This window comes from Rhinopithecus bieti, unplaced genomic scaffold (genome assembly GCF_001698545.2).
Source record: "Rhinopithecus bieti isolate Rb0 unplaced genomic scaffold, ASM169854v2 scaffold_37314, whole genome shotgun sequence".
Lineage (NCBI taxonomy): Eukaryota > Metazoa > Chordata > Mammalia > Primates > Cercopithecidae > Rhinopithecus > Rhinopithecus bieti.
The window spans coordinates 1,498,501-1,516,234 of NW_016816196.1; the positions used below are offsets into that span (position 1 = coordinate 1,498,501).

General features: G+C 39.2%; 1 protein-coding gene across 2 annotated transcripts in view; it reads left to right on the forward strand.

The window, feature by feature from the left end:
* LRP2 (LDL receptor related protein 2) overlaps window positions 1-17,734 on the forward strand; it is a 229,106-nt gene that overhangs the window by 154,327 nt on the left and 57,045 nt on the right. For both annotated transcript variants that reach the window (XM_017854503.1, XM_017854502.1), the window contains 7 exons: window positions 845-1,048; window positions 1,941-2,183; window positions 4,921-5,046; window positions 6,793-6,912; window positions 9,934-10,065; window positions 11,785-11,986; window positions 15,718-16,013. In XM_017854503.1, the coding sequence (XP_017709992.1) occupies window positions 845-1,048; window positions 1,941-2,183; window positions 4,921-5,046; window positions 6,793-6,912; window positions 9,934-10,065; window positions 11,785-11,986; window positions 15,718-16,013 (1,323 nt within the window). The remainder of the gene's footprint in view (window positions 1-844; window positions 1,049-1,940; window positions 2,184-4,920; window positions 5,047-6,792; window positions 6,913-9,933; window positions 10,066-11,784; window positions 11,987-15,717; window positions 16,014-17,734) is intronic.

Genomic DNA, 17,734 nt, shown 5'->3' on the forward strand with positions numbered 1-17,734 from the left:
TTTTATTTTATTTTATTTTATTTTATTTTATTTTATTTTATTTTTGAGACGGAGTCTCACTCTGTTGCCCAGGCTGGAGTGCAGTGGCAGGATCTCGGCTCACTGCAACCTCCACCTCATGGGTTCATGCAATTCTCCTGCCTCAGCCTCCCTAGTAGCTGGGACTACAGGCGTACATCACCACGTCCAGCTAATTTTTGTATTTTTAGTAGAGATGGGGCTTCACCATGTTGGCCAGGCTAGTCTCAAACTCTTGGCCTCAAGTGATCCGCCCACCTCGGCTTCCCAAAGTGCAGGGATTACAGGTGTGAGCCACAGCACTTAGCTTATGAAGGCATTTTAAATACAAGCTTGATGCAGTTAGAAAGAAAGATGAAGGGCTTGGCTGCCCTACTTCATGTCTTGACTAGGAATTCTGTCAATGAGCCTGTGTTCCTTATAAAAGGATGTACATTTTCTGCTTAAGAGGTATTATTTATAGTTTGAAATATTTCTGGTGGTATTTGTGGGTGGGATCATATGCTTCATTGTGCATTTTATAAAGAACAGCAAATTCATGGGAAGGTATGCCTTTAGATGTTGTTGCTTTGCAAATTTTGCTGAGAAGAGACGTTGATATTTCCTGTTGTTTAGAAGGAATCAGCACATTTATTAGAAATTGGTGATTGCTCTTCTTCATGGAAAAGTGATTCAGAATATAGTTAAAAGGTTAATGGGCAGAATTTCCATGGCTTGTCTTAGGGAGCATTTAATGTAGAAGCTGTTGCAAGTGCTATTGTGTAGGGGACAATGTGAACGGTGGCTGTATCCATCTTTTGCTTCTTCTGGGATTATCTTTCTTCAGGTCCAAATGGTGCTGAGTGCCAGTGTCCACATGAGGGCAACTGGTATTTGGCCAATAACAGGAAGCACTGCATTGTGGACAATGGTGAACGATGTGGTGCATCTTCCTTCACCTGCTCCAATGGGCGCTGCATCTCTTTAGAGTGGAAGTGTGATAATGACAATGACTGTGGGGACGGCAGTGATGAGATGGAAAGTGTCTGTGGTGAGTTGGACTCTTGGCGCTTTTGATAGGAGCTAATGGCTTCTTGATGTCAAGTGTTTTGTACAGAATCCTGCTGTGTGTGAATGGGTTTGAACTGTGTGCCTAGGCATCCTGGTAGAGCTGAAAAATGTTTGCTCTTATAATCCAGACTGTTTCTGTTAAATCACACCTATAGTGGTTAAGAGCACAAGCACGGTCATCATCCTGGTGATTGTATTTTGTAATCTGTGTAGCCCTGGGAAAGTTACTTAATATCTCAAGCCTCAGATGTCTCATCTGTAAAATGGAGCTACTACTAGGGTTCTTGTGAGGAGTAGGAGAAACAACATGTAAAAAACCCTTAGCATGAGACATGGTGCATGCTAAGCCTGGCTTAGCTTGGGACTGAGGAAACGTATCATTTTTACTAATTTTCATAGCACAAAGGTCATTATTTCAATAATTTTATGAAAATAACTTCCAATCCTCAGCTTCCATCTGAATAGAGTGAATAAAACGTGGTGGACTTTCTCAGGGAGTTCTGAGGTTGGTTACCTTTTCCTAGCAGACTGTGATAGGGGCTAGGAGTTTTTATTTTCCTGAAATAAACTATAATTGCTTGCTTTTCTGTGATTGAGATAAATTGAGATTATCGAGAAATAGAATCACTTTGATTTGTGCTGAAATTACTTGATTTGTGCATAAAACAATTTATTTAAAAAAGGTATGCAACATATTTTGCTTAATCTAACTAATTAAAAGTGTTATCTCACTTTGCATGCAGTCCGTTTTGCAGCGTTTTTTGCCTTGGAAGGTAAATTCAAAGTGTCCCTTTTATTTAATTGTATCTTTTTAAAAATTAGGATAATGCTTTAATCAAGAGGGTTTGTTCTCATGTTTTTCCTCTTCTTAGCACTTCACACCTGCTCACCGACAGCCTTCACCTGTGCCAATGGGCGATGTGTCCAATACTCTTACCGCTGTGATTACTACAATGACTGTGGTGATGGCAGTGATGAGGCAGGGTGCCTGTTCAGGGACTGCAATGCCACCACGGAGTTTATGTGCAATAATAGAAGGTGCATACCTCGTGAGTTTGTCTGCAATGGTGTAGACAACTGCCATGATAATAACACTTCAGATGAGAAAAATTGCCGTAAGTTTATCTTAAGTGCTTATTGTGATTTTGGGTCTGAAGTCTTGGATCATGGGAGATGAAATTATTATATAAAAACAAAAGGCTTTCCAAAAAAAAGAAAGCCAAAGTATTTATCTAAAATGTAAATTTTTGGCTAGGCACGGTAGCAAGTATCAACAAATACCAATCTTGTTTCATTTTTCTCTCCTTTTTTCTAGTATTTTAAAGTGACTCCTAGACATGCACTTCACTGATGATATTTTAGAAAACAACTACCATGCTGTTATAATGCCTGGCAAAATCAACAGTACTTACTTAATATCCCAGAGTACCTAGTCCATGTTCAGATTTTGTTACTTATCCCCAAAATGTATTTTTACTGTTACTCTGTTCAAGTTAGGGTTCAGATGAGATCTACACATTGATTTTGATTGTTATAATTCTTCAATTTCTTTTATGCCACAACACTTCCCACTTTTTAATGTCATTGATTCATTAGAAAGATTGGGTGATTTGTCCTGTAGAATATCTCACATTCTGGATTTGACTACTTGCATAATTGATCCATTTAATTTATCCTATCCCTCTTATTTCCTATGAACTGGTATTTAGACCTACAGTTTTGATAGTAACAGGTGCAATTCTTTGGGTAAGAGTGTTTCAGAGGTGGAGTTGTGTGTTTCCTGTTGCATCACCTCATGAGGCACATGATGTTCGGTTGCCCCACTTTAAGTGGATTCTGGCGTCAGCCTGAATCTTCTCTTATGAAACTCCCATCCTCCTTTCACCCAATGGTTTTAGCATCCATAGGTGGTTGTTCCATAAACCCATTATTTCTTTAAGGGTTATGAAATGGGCACTTTAAAATTATAGTATTCCTGCCACATTTATTAGCTGAAGTTTGATAAAGAAGATGTTTCCCTTGTCAGCTTTTGTTGGTAATTATAATCTACAGGATAAATACCTTTTGCTTGTCAATTTTCCGAGTAATGAGTTGATGACACAGGATAATTAAGTTTTTGTTTAGTTTAGTTTAGTGTTATATTGAACTCTTTGATCTTTATGTATTTGATGAGTTTTAATACAGTGCTGTCAACTGTTCTTTTTAGTACACAGTTGTCCAAACTTAGGCCAATGAGAGTCCTTAAGTTGGATTTTCTGTTCTTTGACATGACCCCAATCCATCTTCTTATAGCTCAAGCTTATCTTATATTTCCTGTCCCAGTCCTGGAATTAACCACTTTTCCAAGGAGACCTCATTCCCTTTGTGATTCTTAGAAATTATCACAGGGTTGGGGTGCTCATTCCTACTTAGCTTTCATTGCTTCTAGTCCTTTTCAATGGTCAGAGCTAGGAAATACAGCTTTTAAGGACAAAACTTTTTTTTTTTTTTCTTTTCTGAGATGGAGTCTCACTCTGTCGCCCAGGCTGGAGTGCAGTGGCATGATCTCGGCTCACTGCAAGGTCTACCTCCCAGGTTCACGTCATTCTCCTGCCTCAGCCTCCTGAGTAGCTGGGACTACAGGCACCCACCACCATGCCTGGCTAATATTTTGCATTTTTTGGTAGAGATGGGGTTTCACCGTGTTAGCCAGGTTGGTCTCAATCTCCTGACCTCGTGATCCACCTGCCTCGGCCTCCCAAAGTGGTGGGATTACAGGCGTGAGCCCCCGCGCCTGGCCAGAAAAAACTTTTTATTGATATTTCCCATTTAAATTTAAGATTACAGGTTGTTTGCATTTTAGATTTTATAATCACATCTCTTCTCATGCTTAAAATCATGGTTTCTCTTGACATGAATATAGTTACTTGTTTTATTATATAGTAATTTCAAAATGCCTATAATAATTTCAACATTATTATAACCACTCAAATAATACTATTAACACTAAATCTACTAAATGCAAGATTCTTCTTGCATTTTAGATTATGTCCCACTAGAGATATGCAGTCAAAATACTGATTTTAGTGATATTTGAATTTTTTTTTCTGCAGGGTTATTCTATCAACTTGATATATAGTTAGCTTCATCTATTGCTCTTTCCAAATGTTATTTTCTTTTCTCATTTTTATTTTATTGATTTTATTTGTACAAAATAACATACATAGTTCCAAAGTTAAAACTACATGACGAGGTGCATTTACAGAAGTCCTTCATTTCTTCCTCTCCTTTCTGCTTCCTCTGTGCTCTTCTCAATCTATCCAGAGAGATGACAATTTTTGTTAGTTTATCTTTTCTTGTTTTTGTTTTTAGTAGAAGCATCTCTCTCTTGCTACACACACACATACACTTATATCGTCATTTTTCTTACACAAAATATAGCCTACTGTTTTGAATCTTGCTTTCTTACTATTAACAATATATCCTGAAGATTATGCTGTCATTACTTATCAGTATATAGAAATCTTCTTTATTCCTTTAATAGCTACATATTACTCCATTGTGTGGAAATGCCATAGTTTATTTTACCAAGAGTTGGAACTCTCGTTGATACTATTAACTAATGAAAACAGTTGATTTAAGCTACAAATCAGTATCTCCTCTCCCTTCTCCCCAGTATCAGCTGGAAATGTGTCTTGTTACTATAGAGTCTATAAGTAACATGAGTATCATGAATCCTGCCTTTCTGATAGCTTTGAAAATGCCGCCCTTCCAGTGGTTTGAGTTCTACAATAGATCTGTTAGCATGGATACTGTTCATAATACATATTTGGTGGATATATTCCAAATATTTATCTGGTTGTCTTTTTCAAGCTGATCGCACTTGCCAGTCTGGATACACGAAATGTCAGAATTCAAATATTTGTATTCCTCGCATTTATTTGTGTGACGGAGACAATGACTGTGGAGATAACAGTGATGAAAACCCTACTTATTGCAGTGAGTAAGATAAAACTGCTTTTCTTTCCATTGTTCCAGAGATGCATGTTGTGAGCTAATACAAAGATATGAAGCTTGGGTATCTGGGCTGATTTCAGTTGTCATTTCACATTGACCTTCTAAGTAGAGGTGGTAAGCAGCTGCTTTCGGATGTGATTGCATGGATATGAGAAACTCTTTCTCTCTGTTCTCTGTCTGGAATTCCCAGACCCTGAATATTTCTTCCAGAGATCTGCTACTATTGGAGAGCCATTTCTCCCAGTGTTGAAAGCCTTTCACCTTCATCTACGTAGGCAGAATTTGCCTGTTAAGCCTTTATAATTTACTCTTAATATTATTATAGTGGCTATTAGTAATTGAAAACTATTTTTTTTTTCAGACAGCCTCACTCTGTCACCTGGGCTGTAGTGCAGTGGCATGATCACAGCTCACTGCAACCTCCGCCTCCTGGGCTCAAGCCATCCTCCCACCTCAGCCTCCTGAGTAGCTGGGATTACATGCATGTGCCGCCACGCCTGGCTAATTTTTGTATTTTTTGTAGATATGGGGTTTCGCTGTGTTACCCAGGCTGGTCTGGAACTCTTGGGCTCAAGCGATCCACCCGCCTCAGCCTCCCAAAGTTCTGGGATTACAAGTGTGAACCACCGTGCCTGACCAGTAACTGAAAGTATCTTTATATCTCCTAGGTACATTTGAATTTCAGAAATCTCTATTTCATATTTAGCAATTTGATTCATTCAAACAATTTCCTGTATTTATAGCTCAAATTAAAAAGCCTTTCTTAAGTTTGATAACTTTGAGACTATTACTATAAATAGTTACATAATTTAAGGATTTAGTGATTGCCCTTCCCTGTTCTGGGTATATGTAGTTAAACTCTTGTCAATGGTCCCCTCCCAAGAAAACCAAAGGACATCATAATTATTTGTCACCAAGCTAGGGTACAGCACAGGAAGAGGAATCTGTTGTAATAACAGCAGCACAAGGAAGCAGAATCAGGATGCCGCCACTAGATAGGGCTAGATAGGAGTTATTGCTGACTTTCCAGGGACCTCTGCTTCCATGTCAGTTCTCCCCTGGCAAATCATCAGATATCAGGAGCCAAAGCAAGAGAGCCTCATAGACCAGAATAATTGCAAGACTTTAATTAGATGTGCACCCACATAACAATTTGGAAAATGCATATGACCAGAGCTACCTAAAGTTACTCGAGAAAAGAGTCAATGTTCAAACATAGGCAGAGTTTCCCACTTACTCAACTAAAAGTCTGGTATTCCAAGGATGAATAAGATGATAACCTTGCCGACTTTCTAGAATTATTATCTAACATGGCTAAAAGGTTGTGTGTGGAGTGAACTTAGATATAGTCATATTATTGTTTTGCTTTTAATTATTATTGCAATGGAATTTATTTAATTTTACATTATAGTAGAAAAAATAAAACCAAGACTTACAATTTGTGATTTCATTTATCACAAAGATAGTTCTTTGGCATTTCTAACAAATACAATTTTTTTTTTATTTCTGGAATCCGGAAAAAACAGCTGGGGAATTGGGGCAGGATTGACTTCCTTCTGTCTCCCGTACTTCTCGCTCCCCACAGAAAGCTTACACAAACACCCATTTTCTGGGCTCAGTCTTCCTTTTTTGGTAACTATTATCTAGCTCAGAGATAGAGGCAGGTTAAGACTGATGGGAACATGCTTGCGTTTTGCTCATGGATTTTATCTTCTTTCCCTCCTGTAGCCACTCACACGTGCAGCAGCAGTGAGTTCCAATGCACATCTGGGCGCTGTATTCCTCAACATTGGTATTGCGATCAGGAAATAGATTGTTTTGATGCCTCTGATGAACCTGCCTCTTGCGGTAAGAGAGTAAGCAAGCATGAAAAACATCACGATGCAGCTAGACAACTTCAGTCTCTTCCAACCACTTCAAATACAGACCAGGGTCATGACTGCTGAATGCTTGCACTTCCTGTCCCAGCTTTCATCTGGAATGCTGACACTGCTCAGCAGATATTCATTAAAGACCTGTTAGTGCAGAGCACTGTGTGGGGAGCTGATCAGGATGTGGAAGCTGCTGATTGATGCTGATAAAGTGAAATTATATTGGTGATGCACCTAATACAGTGCTTAGCTGGTAGAACTTAATTTTAGTTGACTCTCAATTGAAGTTTCTGAATTTGGTTGAGTGCTGGCCCACAAAGCTGTAAGAAGACCCAAAAGTGATTGGAGTCATATACATGCGGAAGGAGTATATTAGGGGCATGCATCCTCTTCCTGTTCTGTCTCTGTGCACGAGAGGCCCAAGAAGTTGCAGGGGCCTTTGGTTGTATTCCTGGGGACAGTTATGCCCTGTTTACATTTGGAGTCTGCTATTGGCTTTCACAAATTCTAATCTATATCCATGCACATTTTTTACGTCATTGTAAAAATATAAAAACACAATCTTCTACTTTGCTTTAAAAAACCTGTCAATAAATCATATTGCTATTTAGGAGTCAGAAAACTATAGCTGTGGGCCAGTTGCCTGTCTTTATAGATAGCATTTTACTCAAATGCAGCCCCATAACATCTATGGCTGCTGTCCTTCTACAATGGTTATGTCCAGTAGGTGCAACAGAGATCATAGGGCCTGTAAACCTAAAATATTTACTACCTAGTTAATAAAAAGTTTGCTCATCCTTGTCTTCATACTCCTTTTAATGACTATAATATTCCACTGAGTGGTTATAGTATCAAGTTAACTGCCTCTATTATTAAGCATTAGGTTTCTTTTATTTTATTTCTCTGTTGTATATATTGTTGTAGTAAATATTAACACCATATTTAAAACATTTTATTTTCAGGATATTTTCTTAGGATCATCAGTATAGTTTTATAGCTGAAGTCACACTATTTTTGATTCCAATTTTCTCTCAGGTTTAAATTCTGTGTTGGATGGAGAGTGGTATATGGAGTGCTTCACTACGTTCTTTTTCCCCAACACTGAAAGTTTTATAGAAAGCAAAGGGCGCATAGAGTTTTGAGGACCTGTAAAGGAAATAATTAATAACTACCAGATGAGTAGAATAGTCTTAGAGATTGGTTCAAATGTATGAATTATTGGTTCAAATATATGAAGAATTAATATGACTTTTTAAACTTCTCTATGGTAATGAGAGTCATAGTAATAGCAATGAGTACTAATGACCTGATCTATTTAAATAAAATAAGCACATAACCCACATATGAATATGTCCTTATTGTAGTAAAGTAATAATGTTCAGAAATATATTTTAAAGAAATAATACGATGTACAAAAAAGTAAAATTTACATTTTTTCACCCTTCTCCAATCCCCTCACTCCTCAAAGATAATCACTATTAAGGATGGGTGTGAATTCTCCTTACTTTTATCTTTTATATATCTTACTTTACTTTTATATATCTTGATATATAGTTTTTTAAAAAAACAGATGAGGTCTTACTATACATATTTTCTGCAATTCGCTTTTATTTTTTAAGCTTAACGTCATGTCAGCAAATGCAGACCTGCCTCATTCCTGTACACTGCCAAAGAATACTTTGAAATATGAATGGTCTCCATGTATTTTTATCCTTTTCCTAGTGGTTGGACATTTAGGTTGTTTCCATTTTTTCACTAAGAAAAACAGTGCCAGGATGAACATCCTTTTAGAAACCTTTTTGTGCACATGTGGAAAGATCCATATAGTCTAGATGTCCACAAGTGGTGCTGCTGTGTCAAAGGGGATATGTCTCTTCAAGAAATCTGGGTCAGGCCTGGTGTGGTGGCTCACACCTGTAATCCTAGCAGTTTGGGAGGCCGAGGCGGGCAGATCACGAGGTCAAGAGATCGAGACCATCCTGGCCAACGTGGTGAAACCTGTCTCTACTGAAAATACAAAAATTAGCCGGGGGTGGTGGCAGGCGCCTGTAGTCCTAGCTACTCGGGAGGCTGAGGCAGGAGAATCACTTGAACCCGGGAGGCAGAGGTTGCAGTGAGCCGAGATTGTGCCACTGTGCTCCAGCTTGGTGACAGAGTGAGACTCTGTCTCAACAACAAAAAAATAGGTCTGGATCAATGTACACACTTTTCATAGCAGCTTCTAAAAAAGCCTGTTTCTTCTTACTGTTATGATTAGGCTATGTCTTTATCAGTTGCATTTATATTTTCTCTTGCCTTAGGCTAATTCCAGTACACCCTGGGTTTGGGAGCTTATGACACCTTGATTAGTTAAGTAGGAACATGTAGGGTTAGGGTTAAAGAATCTGAATCAGTGGTGGCTAATTTGAAGTGGAGGAGTGACTTATTTTAATTCAGTATTTATTGAACAGCCATGTTCTAGGAACTTTTGGGCTGTGTCAGTGAATAAGACAACAATCCCTGCCCACATGGGCTAATATTCTAAAGAGGGGAGACAGGCAACCAATCAGTAAATTGTCTAGTATGTTGAAAGATGGTGGTAAGTATTATGGAAACAAGGAAAGGGAGCAAGGATGGGGAGTGCAGGCTGGGGAGAGTTTGCATGAAACAAAATGGTTTTGGATGAAAAGTAGATTTTAAAATAGAAACATGTGAAATAGTAGGTAATTCCTATCTTCCCTGGGAAAAGAAGTGTTCTTTCTCTACCATACCCATAAGGGAATATTGTATCTCATTTTAGTCACCAAAGATAATTAGGGCTTTGCACTGTCAGTTGACTACTTTTACCTCAAACTGTTGGTCACTGGTACTAGTCTTATTGGAGGACTACCCTAGATGTATGTAACGAAATAATGCTCTGGTTCAGGTTGTCTAGACAACCCATGCTCCAGCCAGCTTGTCTCCAGATTCCTGGACTGCAAACCACGCTTTTCACTGAGAATGCTATTGCTCTTTTCAGGTCACCCTGAACGAACCTGCCTCGCCGATGAGTTCAAGTGTGATCGGGGGAGGTGCATCCCAAGCGAATGGATCTGTGATGGTGATAATGACTGTGGGGATATGAGCGATGAGGATGAAAGGCACCAGTGTCGTAAGTGAAGCTGATTAATTCCATTGCAGAGTCACATTCCAGGGAAATGCAGTAGAGTTGTTTTTCTGTGTTTGGAGAGTACGATCGAAGATTTCTATTTAATTGAATGGACACTGATAGAATGTTACCTTTGTTTCTCCATGCTGGGAGTGTTTGATATCATCCACTTAAATGCTTCAGAGTAATGAAAAATGACTTTATGTTTACTTTCTTTCTCTTACATTTGGCTAATGGACAAAACATTTGTCCTACATTTCTAGGGCAAAACAAAACAAAACAAAACAAAAAAACAAAACAAAAAAACCCCACAAATACTTGGTTGGCTACTTTATTTTTTATTTTTTGAGACAAGGTCTTACTCTGTTGCCCAGGCCGGAGTGCAGGGGCGGGATCATGGCTCAGTGCAGTCTCCACCTTCCAGGCTCAAGCGATCTTCCCACTTCAGCCTCTCAAGTAGTTGGGATCATAGGCCCACCACCATGCCTGGCTGATGTTTTATATTTTTTTGTAGAGATGAGGTCTCGCTATATTGCCCAGGCTAGTCTCAAACTACTAGGCTCAAGCAATCCTCTTGCTTTGACCTCCCAAAGTGCTGGGATTACAAGCGTGAGCCACTGCACCCAGTGGTTGGCCACTCTTAATAGCAACCTTCACAGTATGACAATGGACTGCTTCTAGTTTCCTTCGTCACCTTAAAGCCGTATGGAGGGAGGGGTGTTATGCCTCTTGAGTAGAAAATGGAACATCATTTTCATTACCAACAGGGTATGGAAGTCTTAGGTAGTCCAAGAATTAATCAGAATGTCTTTCTATGGTAGAGCAATAGACTCAGTGACTCCCTGCTGCTTGCGTCTGATGGCACCCTCCTGTGTTGTGACTGTGGGGGCGGGTCACAACTCCACATTTACTCCATCCACCCTATCCGCTGACATGGGTTGTTGACAGCTGCACATACATGGATTGTGGCATGTGCATTTCTCCCAGCTGTCTTTACCAACATCTCCTTTCTTTTGTTTCCTATTCACCTGCAACGAGACTGGATAAAACACTTGTCCTTTCATTTTGTGGACACTAATGATTCGATGTCAGCATCTCATCTCTTTCCTCATAGCATCATGGTTTCTGACAACTCTGTTAACATATGCCTTTCCTCTTCACCTCAATACTGCTTGGGGTGGTAGCTATAATGTAGTTGAAAAAGCACCAAATTTGGAGGAGAAAGACCTAGGTTTGAAGCCTTGGCTCTTCACCTAGTTCTGTGACTTTGAGACATCCAGTTAATCATCTTGGGCTTTAGTTTTCTCATCTATACAACTGGTGTAAAAATACCTATCTCACATTGTGCTTGTGTGATTATACGTTGTAAACTAAAAAAAGTTACCAAAATATAAGGCATTTCGTGTCCGATTAACAAAATGGTAGTGGTTTTCTGAAACCCTAAGGGAGAAAGTATGACCATTCTAATGTATTTTATGGAAAAATAAATGAGACGTTTTATTATATTGATTTCTTTGAAAAAGCCAGGGTCCAAAGCAATTAAAATGGAACCTTTGGAGGTATTTGTATTATGATCTATTATTATAGTAGCAATGTAATTTGTCTATGTGTTTTCCTCCCATTTCCTTTCATCCTTAGAATGGTAAGTAACATTAAAGCAAAGAGAATTAACTGCTGCACTGAGCTCTCATGCTTTCTGATTCTTGCGTGCTTTGGTTTCAGAGAATCAAAACTGCTCGGATTCGGAGTTTCTCTGTGTAAATGACAGACCTCCGGACAGGAAGTGCATTCCTCAGGCTTGGGTCTGTGATGGCGATGTGGATTGTACTGATGGCTACGATGAGAATCAGAATTGCACCAGGAGAACTTGCTCTGAAAATGAATTCACCTGTGGTTACGGACTGTGTATCCCAGAGATATTCAGGTGAATTGAGGATTCAAAAGTTACCCAGCAAGCCTCAAATGTCCATGGGGTCTGGGCTCACTTACCTATTAGGCACAGTGACCACAGTGCCCAGGGCCCATGTTGCTTTTGGTGGCCTATGAAAATGTTTGGATTCCTTTTAAAATCAAGAGGAAAAAAACCCTTTTACATCAAAGAAAGTATTTTAATGTATAATATTAACATATCTGGGTTTATACCAGTATTACTGCATTAAAATGAAAAGAAGTTAGATACTTAAATAAATTATTGATATATAATATCATTAACAATTTAAAATTAAATATAATTTTTAATATTTTTATGGAGGAAGGAGCCCAACAAGACAAAAATGCCTAGGGCCTGTTAAAGACAGAATCTGGCCTTGCAAAGAGGGCTGGGGAGATTAGTGGAGAGGGCTTGAGATAAGAATTCTTTCTTGAAGCTGGTGACCCGCTTAATTTTCCACTTGGAGTAGAGGCATTGGTATTACAAGAATGGTTTCACTCTCCTTTCTCTGCTGTAAGAAAAATAACAGCATAAGCATGGTGATAAATAGAGCTTGGCTGTTAGGCTCAGGGTCAAGGAGAGGCAGGTGGAGTGATAAATAGAGCTTGGCTCTTAGGCTCAGGGTCAAGGAGAGGCAGGTGGAGTGAACTGAGACACAGTGTCTCCAACTAAGGATGCAGACATTGATCAATATCATGCAGGAGGGCTGGGAGGCCAAATTTTCTGATGCTGTTTTTGAGAGAAGTTGGAAATCTGGATTTTCATATGAAATAGTCTGATTTTAAAGCTGGAAGCAAATTTTAAAATTCTTAAAACACTGTGTGGGTCAAACAGATTCGGCTCACAGCCTGCTGGTTTGGGGGACCTCTCCTGCAATGTTCCATTGTTTGACTTCTTACCTCTTTCTCCAAATGGACCTCTTCAAACAGTTCATATACATTCTTAACATCCCAACTTCTCGTCATCCCACTTAACAAATACTTGGATTATGGAAGGAAATGGAGAAGAAGAACAATTTGTAAGTTTCAATCCTGATTGACTAGGAGAATAGTAAGAACATTAGCAAAAGTAGGGGAGTCCAGAAAGGAGCTTGCTCAAGGTGGAAGGTGAGTTTGATATAGTAGGACTTCCTGAGGTGAAAGTATGTCTTAGGCATTTGGGCACAACTGGAGCCATGAAGAGGTACTGCTTGGGCCAAGGACTGTTAAGGGACACAGAGGCACATTGAGAGCAACAGGAATGGCCAGTTTACAGCATGCGAAGGAAGACAATGGGAAAGATACACTAAGTAGGCACAAGATTAGAGCAGCAGAGTCGCAGGGGCCATTGAATGGAGGGGCGGACAGCTCATCAACAGGCGCTAACGTACCACTGGAGTCCAGTGTGGTGTACGATTGTGTGTTTATTGTGGTGGTCCTGAGGAAGGAGGAGGAGGTGAAGGAGCAGGGACTCAGCAGTAATTTAGCAAATGGATAAATGCTATCAAGAAAATATACTCTGTGCATGATTCATCCTCTGATGAGTGGACATTGCTGAGAGGTGGTAGTTTGTGAACTGACAATCCGAAGACATTCAAGAGATGGAGCTGTCTTCTTTTGTATTGAAACTGCAGTAGAATATGCTTTGTTTGTATTTAAGTAACATGGATGTAAAGTGTAGATTTTTATTTTTTTCAGCTAAAGTGGATAATTCTTTGTCTATATTTTCTCCCTACTGCTCAAGAGTTCTATTGTGTTGCACTTCTATAGTTTTTCTGAATTTGGTAAATAGCTAGTAGCATTAGTCTTAGATGTAAATATATTCTGAATACCTAGGCTTAGACTCTAGGCACAAGAACTGTAGCAGGTGTTGATTTTGATCAGACTCCAAGTTGTCTCCTTTATTCCTGCCATTCTGAGCTTTCAGGGTTCTTCCTTTATCATTACTATGACCTCACAGCACAGTAACATTTCCTCCCTCCCTTTCTTTCTTCCTCCCTTGTTCCTTCCTTCACTTTCTCTCCCTTTCTCTCTCTCTCTTTCTTTTTTTCTTGAGATTTCTGAATTTCCTTGAAAAGGGCTATAGTAGAAGAGAAAAATAATACTGTTTGTTTGAAAACCTGAGCTATCAGCTTTTAAATAAGTCCAACATCTGTGTGTCTGGAGTAGCTTCCCCTAGGTGTGCTGTTAGTGTGCATCTCCTTGCTTGCTTGGCAGAAAATGTGCTGTCCATTTTGTACAGTGGGACAGGAGATCATTTTTCCTATTGACTTTTTTTTCTTTTTTCTTGACTCATTACTGATGCTGCTGAAAAACATGGATGATAAGACTGAGGGGTGACAATTTGGTGGTGAGCGGGAATACTGACTTGCAATAGTGTCTGAAAGCTTGGTGATTTGCTTAGTGACTTGTTTTTTCTCATGCTTTGGATCTAAATTAGAGAAAGGAAAGCACTGGTGTTTTCAAGCCATTTGGAAATGAGTTAAATAGCTCCCGGGAGACCAAATGGAGCCGAGCCAGTCTGCCTTGACCACAGCTTTCTTCACAATTACATGCACACATTTTGCTGTAAATCATGTTGACAAGGCCCTGGGTTTATGGATGGCAGTGCTGGTTAGCAGGCCTGGTTATAGGTCAGTTGTAAAACTGACCACATTCACCGTTGTTGCCTTCACATCTCGTAATGCTCTATGTGCCACTCCTATGCTTTCTATGCTAAATTGTTCAAAACCATTAGCTTTGTTCATTCTTATCAAAGATTCCTTTATGCTTATGTGAGACCCCCTTTAGACATCATAACTTTTATGGGATCTTGGAGTAATATGGAGAAGAAAGGCCAGTTTGGCTCACAGAACTTCAGGAAACTATATTGTTATAATGATGCCTGCGTATGTTAGGTCTCGAGATAGCTTCTAGTACTACGGCATGCCTTCTTCCTTTGCCAGTGTGCCATACTAACCTACTAGCTTGCTTTCATTTACATCACCATGAAGACTCACATCTCATGATAGATGGCAGGAGTGTAATGAAAGATGGAAGGAACAGGACTAACAATGTAAACGTTATTCCAGTGGGAAGATATGTGTTCTTAGAGGACACACCCAATAATATTATTTATAATATGTAGGTAGCACTCACCCTATGAGTATCCACTTGGGTATGGGCACTTTTATCATGTGATTACCCAGTACATTGCCAGTACCCACTGGCTATCTCATTATCTGTTGAACATAGATAGTGCCAGTGTTCATAAGCTGTCTCATAGATCTGATGTATGCCAAAATTACAAAAGTTGTATTTGATTAGTTTATCAACTAAGGAAAAAATGAATACAATTATTTTTAATAGCTACAGACCTCCTAATGGTCTATAGCTATTAAATGGTAGCATTTAATAGTAGCATTTCTAATGGTAGCAGCCAGCTCCTGAGGAAGTTGTATGGAATGCCAAATATTGGATTCTTCTGGAATTGGAATTGGGTAGATGAAGATGTTGGGGGAAAGGGGACCAAGGACACTGGTGATCTTTTTTTATTATTATTATACTTTAAGTTCTAGTGTACATGTGCACAACGTGCAGGTTTGTTACATATGTGTACATGTCCCATGTTGGTGGGACACTGGTGATGTTTTTAAAATGGTTGATCTGGCATTTAGGTAGATGGAGAAGGAAACAAAGCTCCAAGTGCGTAACAGTTGAGGTTTATTGTCAACCTCTCTAAAAGTGGTACTGGATCTCATGATACAGGTGTGACCGGCACAATGACTGTGGTGACTATAGTGATGAGAGGGGCTGCTTATACCAGACCTGCCAGCAGAATCAGTTTACCTGTCAGAACGGGCGCTGCATTAGTAAAACCTTCGTCTGTGATGAGGATAATGACTGTGGAGATGGATCTGATGAGCTGATGCACCTGTGCCACACCCCAGAACCCACGTGTCCGCCTCATGAGTTCAAGTGTGACAATGGGCGCTGCATCGAGATGATGAAACTCTGCAACCACCTGGATGACTGTTTGGACAACAGCGATGAGAAAGGCTGTGGTGAGTACAACAGAGGATTTGGGGAAAGGATACAGGGGAGACTGAATATGGATTATCAACCCTTTATGACTTAGACTTTCCAACCTGTCCTCTAACTACAAAGTTACCATAAAATCACTATTCCTGGTATAGCAAAGGGTACCAAGGTTTCTTGGCATATAAGATGGGGACACACATTTTTTTGGACCAATTCTTTACTTAGTCATTAGAGAGAACAGAAGATGGACAAATATTCAGGCCATCATTTAACATTGCCAAATAAGGTGCTCGAGAATGAAGAGAACCGTGTTGATTCTCTTTGAATCCCTGTGATGACTTTTTGCCTGAAGCATCCCTCTGCTAGGACTCCTTGGCCTGTTCTTCATTTTTGTCCTCAGGTAATTGAATGGGAGAGTTTAATATCCCTCTCACCCCAACCACCGCAAGTAAAGCAGTTGAGAATCCATAACACGGGTATTTTTTGCTTAGCACCATCTTGAACTCCATAATGTTGGCAATTCATCCTGTTTGTGGTGTTTAATCCTGGTAATCATTGTTTCATATATGTTGGTATTGTCTCTGTAATAACAATTTAAATACTTTGAGAGAGAGAGACCATATCATTTCATTTATTTTGTTTTCTTCATTTCACTGGTTAATCGTCAGTACTCATTGAAAGCATTTGCCTAATTGACCCGGAAGTATATATTGTAGTTTTTGTCCTTATATGAAATATAAGATTTATATGAAATAACATTAAAATTAAATGCTAGACAGAAACTACTGTGGAAATGTAGAGAAGAGAATATCTAGGCATAATATTAAAAAAATCTGTGCAGCAAGCCACCATGGCATGTGTTTACCTGTTATAACAAACTTGTACATCCTGCACATGTACCCCTGAACTTAAAATAAAAGTTGAAGAAAAAAAAATGAAAAAAATTTAAAAATCATCTAAAACTGGCTTTTGTTCTATTATAAGAGAAACTTCTACAAATTTCTACAAAGTTTCAAAAACCATTTAATAATTAAGAAAAGCATGTGCTATATTACACATTTATACAAAAATCATATGGAATTTTTTAATGTTTAGTCCTAATTCATATAGATTTCCATTGCATTTTAATTAATTTTACCTTACCTAAACGGTAAGAATTAAATTCTCAATAGTACATAATTGAAATTAAAATTTTTAGTTTGAAGAGGAAGTGATCTCATTAGGTCTCTTCCAAACCTATGAAACATTCGCTCTTAAAACTAGAAGGAGTCCTAGTGATCTTCTGTACCCTCTTCTCTTTGTAGATAATAAGACTGTAGCCCATAGACAGGAAATGAATTGTTTGGGGGGGTGCACGGTAAACTAGTGGCAGAGCTTGGTCTGATATTTGGATCATGGATTATGCAGTGCATGAAGTTTTAATCTATTGCTCCTTGATGAATAGAGAACTAATAAGAACATGTGCTCCTCCCTCTGTAGATCATTTTTGGGTGAGGTTGCCCACGTGTTACAGGACCAGCCAGAGGGACGTGTAGTGTTGTGTTGCACCTAGCGTTGAGCTCTTGCCATCTCGTGAGAGGCAAATGTGTGTATCTCTTTGTGGTTCCGTGTTCAGTGATGTCACACTGGAAGCCTGAGCTTGACCATGGTGTGAGCAGTCACACTGGAAGATGCTACAAATCAGAGCATTTAGAAAATTTTCCCTGAGCCCTGTTTGACCAGCACACTGGCCAGCCTCTTTTCT